This window comes from Arachis duranensis, chromosome 9 (genome assembly GCF_000817695.3).
Source record: "Arachis duranensis cultivar V14167 chromosome 9, aradu.V14167.gnm2.J7QH, whole genome shotgun sequence".
In the NCBI taxonomy this organism is placed as follows: domain Eukaryota; kingdom Viridiplantae; phylum Streptophyta; class Magnoliopsida; order Fabales; family Fabaceae; genus Arachis; species Arachis duranensis.
Window position 1 is genome coordinate 117,606,808 of NC_029780.3, and position 5,361 is coordinate 117,612,168.

Genomic DNA, 5,361 nt, shown 5'->3' on the forward strand with positions numbered 1-5,361 from the left:
CATATTTTTTTTTTATATAGGAGGAAAATTGCAAGTTGAAATGTAGCTGTCGTACCGTGGGGCGTGGCACATAGAATCAGATCAATTTAAGAAATCCACCCACCAACCCAAATTAATGAATCAATTAATTAATTAATTAATTTCCATAAAAAATTAAAAAAATTAATAATATCCCTTTCAAAATTATAAATAGACGCAGACACAAACACACATGCTCCTCGCTACCAAATCAGAAACGAAGAAACGCACGAGTCGGAAAAGAACAGAAGAGCAAAACGGTGTCGTTTTGTTGACGTGGATGATTCCTTGCCGCAACCGGCTAATACCGGTACTCCCCATTTCCCGAAAACGAAATTGTTAGAAAAGAAACGAAACTGGGTGAAACGGTCTCCGATTGGCTACTACGCTTTATCTCTCTTCAACTATTTCTCACTACTTTCTCTCTCTAAATTGCTCCTCCGCGTTATAAATACGAGCTTTCGAGCTCACGTTAAAATTTTTCCCCTCTCTGTTTCCCTTCACTCTCTTCTTCTAAATCTCCGGCAACCATTTCCCGGCGAAATCGCCGGACAATCACCATTATTGCCACCGGAAAATCTCGCTCCGCCGCCGCCACACCTCGCTTCTCCCTCAGGTTCGAACAACGCGATTCGCTATTCTTTTTCCCGCTGGTTAAGCTCAGATCTGTGTTTTTGGTTCCTTTTCCTGCTTCTCGATGAATTGCGATCCTTGAGAATTCGAATCTCCATTTAGAGACATTCCTTGTTTCGCCGTAGTTCGGTGTTCGAGTCGTGAGATGATGTTTCATTCTTCTTTCCACTTTTCTTTTGGCTTTTAGCTCTTGCATCTGGATCTGTTACTTGTTTTTCTCGTTTGTTGCTTCATTTTGTGGTTTAGTTTTTGTTTTAAGTTGTGTGAATTTGTTGATATGTTTGATAGAGTTGAAAGATTTTGCTTCATTTTTTTTTTGTTATGCTAACAGCGTGTTGAGGAATTGTTTGGTTTTTCTTTAGATTTTACTCGCATTCGTGGAGCTTTAGTGTTAAGAAGAGTTATCTTTGAAATGTTATTTTAATAAATTGGATCGTGTTGATTTTGACTTCTGAGTGTGCTTTACGTTTCTGATGTTGTTTATTGTTTATTTTATACTCATTTGGGTGATATAAGTAATGTGCTTGTCCTGGATTTGTGTTTGACAGCTTTTCGTTCTCTCAACATTCTTGTTTGGTTGTAGATAATTTCTATTTCTGTATAATATCATTTGGCCGTTGTTGGGGAAGTAGAGAAAATGGACGGGCATATTGGACTAAAGAAAATCGGCTCTCATGCCTCCATCTCTGAGATAGATGATTTTGATCTCTCACGTCTCCTTGACAAGCCAAGGTTGAATATTGAAAGGCAGAGATCATTCGATGAGAGGTCGCTTAGCGAGCTGTCTATTGGTTTGGCGAGAGGGGGCATGGATAACTATGACACTTACTCGCCTGGGGTAAGATCTGGTTTTGACACGCCAGCCTCTTCAACACGGAATTCCTTTGAGCCTCATCCCATGGTTGCTGACGCCTGGGAATCCCTCCGGAGGTCTCTAGTCCATTTCAGAGGCCAACCTGTTGGCACAATTGCAGCTGTTGATCATCAAGCGGAGGAGGTTCTGAACTATGATCAGGTGAATTCCAAGTCTGGATTTCTTGTTATTAATTTTTGGTGTGATTATGGAGGTTTTGAAAAATGTGACTCATTTTAGCTATGGAAACTTAATTGATACACATTTTTCTTGCATAGGTCTTTGTTCGAGATTTTGTGCCAAGCGCTTTAGCCTTTCTGATGAATGGTGAACCAGATATTGTTAAGAACTTTTTGCTGAAGACCTTGCATCTTCAGGGGTGGGAAAAAAGAGTAGATCGATTTAAGCTTGGTGAAGGTGTAATGCCAGCTAGTTTCAAAGTCCTTCATGATCCTGTTAGGAAAACAGATACTCTTATTGCAGATTTTGGTGAAAGTGCAATCGGTAGAGTTGCTCCTGTTGACTCTGGATTCTGGTGGATTATCTTGCTTCGTGCATACACAAAGTCTACTGGGGATTTATCTCTGGCTGAATCACCGGATTGTCAAAAGGGAATGAAGCTTATATTGACTCTATGCCTGTCTGAGGGTTTTGATACCTTCCCAACTCTGCTTTGTGCTGACGGATGTTGCATGATTGATCGAAGAATGGTATGACATAGTTTGCAGTTTATTTGTTGCTTATGTTATATGACAATGAGAATGGTTGCTTTTTGGCTTGTTGCATTCCATTATATATTACAAAGTTGGACCTTGGCTATTTTATAGTTCAAGGTGTTCCAATTTGCAAATGCAATTTATTTTTGTTTCAGGTTTTGCCCTTATTCCTTTATTAGTTATTGTATGTAATTTCCAAGTCCTTGGGAACAAGCATTCACTTATATGTTCTGGTGATTTTTATTTTTGAAGAACCTCCATGTTTATTTATTATTTCTCCAACCTTTTTAGGGCATTTATGGGTATCCTATAGAGATTCAAGCACTTTTCTTCATGGCACTGCGATGTGCTTTATCAATGCTCAAACAAGACGATGCAGAAGGAAAAGAATGTGTAGAACGCATTGTGAAGCGTTTGCATGCTTTAAGTTATCACATGCGGAGTTACTTTTGGCTTGATTTCCAACAACTAAATGATATCTATCGGTATAAGACTGAGGAATACTCACATACTGCCGTCAACAAGTTCAACGTTATTCCTGACTCAATCCCAGAGTGGGTATTTGACTTTATGCCAACCCGTGGAGGCTACTTTATTGGAAATGTCAGTCCAGCCCGGATGGATTTTCGATGGTTTGCTTTAGGCAATTGTGTTGCAATTCTATCTTCTCTAGCGACTCCAGAGCAATCAATGGCTATCATGGATCTTATTGAAGCTCGTTGGGATGAGTTGGTTGGGGAAATGCCCCTAAAAATATCTTATCCTGCAATAGAGAGCCATGAGTGGCGAATTGTTACTGGTTGTGATCCAAAAAATACCAGATGGAGTTACCATAATGGAGGATCTTGGCCAGGTTCTTCCTCTCTCTCGCTGCTTTGTTACTTGTTTAAACTTAAGAGTTCAGAGTACATTTAACTGACTCTTAGTCAATATAACTTCATTAGTTATTTTAAATGTAGATTATTGTAACTTATGTTGCTACTTGATAAAATATATTCTATAGCTTTGATGTTGACCTAAATCTAGGATGAGTTTAAACTAAATTAATCTTTCATCTTTTTCGATCAACCATTTTACACATAGTTAACTTGGCTTGAAGAAATTACTTGTTCTTGTTCGATAACATGAAATACTTATATTTATATGGCCAGTTCTAAAATTATGTCTTCACTCTTTACAAGAAACACTTCTTTGTAGAATATGTATATATTATCAAAAAGCAAGCTATCTATATTCCCTTTTATTTACATATCAAGTATATAACAATAACAATTTTGTTTTCTAATCCCACAAAGTGTGCTGATCATGAATTTGGCCGCAGGGCTCAGGCACAATATGCTTACAGTGGGTTTCAAACCTTAGCACAATATTTTAACTACACTGACAATATTTTTCGATGTATTCTACAGTATTTCCAGTTCTTTTTTCACTGAACGATAGTCGATACTCTGATTCTTATCCTATACCTAGAAGCATTGCTGATAATTCATACATCTGACATAAGTATTGAATTTTGGTGGCTTTCTTTTTCTCGAGTGCAGTGCTCCTGTGGCTAGTAACAGCAGCTTGCATTAAAACAGGGCGACCTCAAATAGCAAGACGTGCAATTGAGCTTGCTGAGAGTCGTTTGCTGAAGGATGGGTGGCCGGAATACTATGATGGTAAACTCGGGAGATATATTGGGAAACAGGCAAGAAAATATCAAACATGGTCTATTGCAGGTTATCTTGTAGCAAAGATGATGCTGGAGGACCCATCACACTTGGGTATGATTTCTCTTGAAGAAGACAAGCAGATGAAGCCAGTGATTAAAAGATCATCTTCTTGGACCTGCTAAAAAAGACAAGGCGATAGATAAATAGTACAAAGAAAAAAAAGAATAGACACTTAGAAGGTGAGAGATATTATTCTTTCAAATATACATCACTATTCTTGGCAATTTCCTTTCTCGTAGGCTTGATTAAAAGTTTGGCTTGTGTAAAATAGTTGTTGATGAGACTGGGCATCATGCTCTTCCCAAATAAGATAAAGACACTCTCATTTCATTTGCTAAGTTTTCCATGCTTCTCTCTCACTTGCGTGGGATTATTAGTAAGAGACGAAAGATATGAAACAATCTTCATTTGTTTGATATGCTCCTCTCTCTTTGTCTTGAGAGTTATCAACAAGGTTTCGTTTAAAAAAGGCCGAGAACTGAGAACAGAATACATTATTCTTCAGCTTCTTTTTTAACCAGACGAATTTACGCGCTGTTCACAAATCACATTTAGAAGAAATTCGATTTAGTGTGAAATCTCAAATGTTGACCTCAGTTAAATTTTATTGTTCTGTTTTTCATTTACCATGAATGCTATTTCGGAATCGGACCACAGTACGCAAACTCTTCCTTATGGTCTCTGGTTGTTTCAAAGTTGTATTTAACTATTTCTTGAAAGAATTAACTTGAAATAATTGTTTTCCAAAATCATTACGATTAAAATAATAATGATCTTTATATTCGGTTAAATATTTTAAAGCCGAAACGTGGTTTAGATAAAATAAAACAACTTTTAGAGACAAAAGATAAGAGTAATTAGTAAGATTCTATTTTAAAAGTAGTTTTCTTAACATAAACAGTAACTTCAACAGTAACCTTCCCAAAAGCAATTTTTTTATTTTTAATTGCTTGACAAATACCTTTAGCTACATAAAAATGTAATTAAACACGTTTGTTGCAATGCATGTCATTTTCATTGTGTCAAACTTTTGGGGGTCCAAAAGGTTAGTTATTACATGAGGAATGATAATTTTGTGAACATTTGGTGACTGAATTTCACTCATTAGTCTATGCTTTTAAAATAATCTGAAAATCATTTTTAATTTTAGTTTTCATATTCCGAAGCCACCCTCTCCACCTACATCCAGCTATATTGCCCTAACCATGATCTGTCCTTGCACCTTTCCTCATTCTTGTGATCAATAAAATTTTTCCATTGATGCATTATAAGAAACAATACATTATTATTTATGTTTTGCTTATATAGTGGTAACAATTATCAATTGATCAGAAAGGTAGTCCCCAATTTATCAATTTTACATATTCTTGTAAGCACTGAGTGCTAACCAAATCTCTTCTTTGGAGCCGAGAGTTTTATAAATGAT

General features: G+C 36.7%; 1 protein-coding gene across 2 annotated transcripts; it reads left to right on the top strand.

Moving 5' to 3' along the window:
• Positions 1-283: 283 nt before the first annotated feature.
• Positions 284-4,351, top strand: LOC107467835 (probable alkaline/neutral invertase D). Of its 2 annotated transcripts, none has more exons than XM_016087044.3 (5): positions 284-634; positions 1,200-1,666; positions 1,783-2,214; positions 2,512-3,073; positions 3,762-4,351. In XM_016087044.3, the coding sequence occupies exons 2-5, from the start codon at positions 1,289-1,291 to the stop codon at positions 4,055-4,057; spliced, it is 1,668 nt and encodes a 555-aa protein (XP_015942530.1). In that variant the 5' UTR covers positions 284-634; positions 1,200-1,288; the 3' UTR covers positions 4,058-4,351. The 2 variants fall into 2 exon arrangements, with proteins under 2 accessions (XP_015942530.1, XP_015942529.1); XM_016087043.3 differs by having other exon boundaries at positions 287-634; positions 1,235-1,666.
• Positions 4,352-5,361: the final 1,010 nt, after the last annotated feature.

Excerpts from the sequence above, each read along its gene's own strand:
- LOC107467835 (XM_016087044.3), top strand. The coding sequence starts at position 1,289 with ATGGACGGGCATATTGGACTAAAGAAAATCGGCTCTCATGCCTCCATC. Across the intron at positions 1,667-1,782 it reads AGGTTCTGAACTATGATCAG|GTCTTTGTTCGAGATTTTGT; the intron begins GTGAATTCCAAG and ends TTTCTTGCATAG. Across the intron at positions 2,215-2,511 it reads GCATGATTGATCGAAGAATG|GGCATTTATGGGTATCCTAT; the intron begins GTATGACATAGT and ends CAACCTTTTTAG.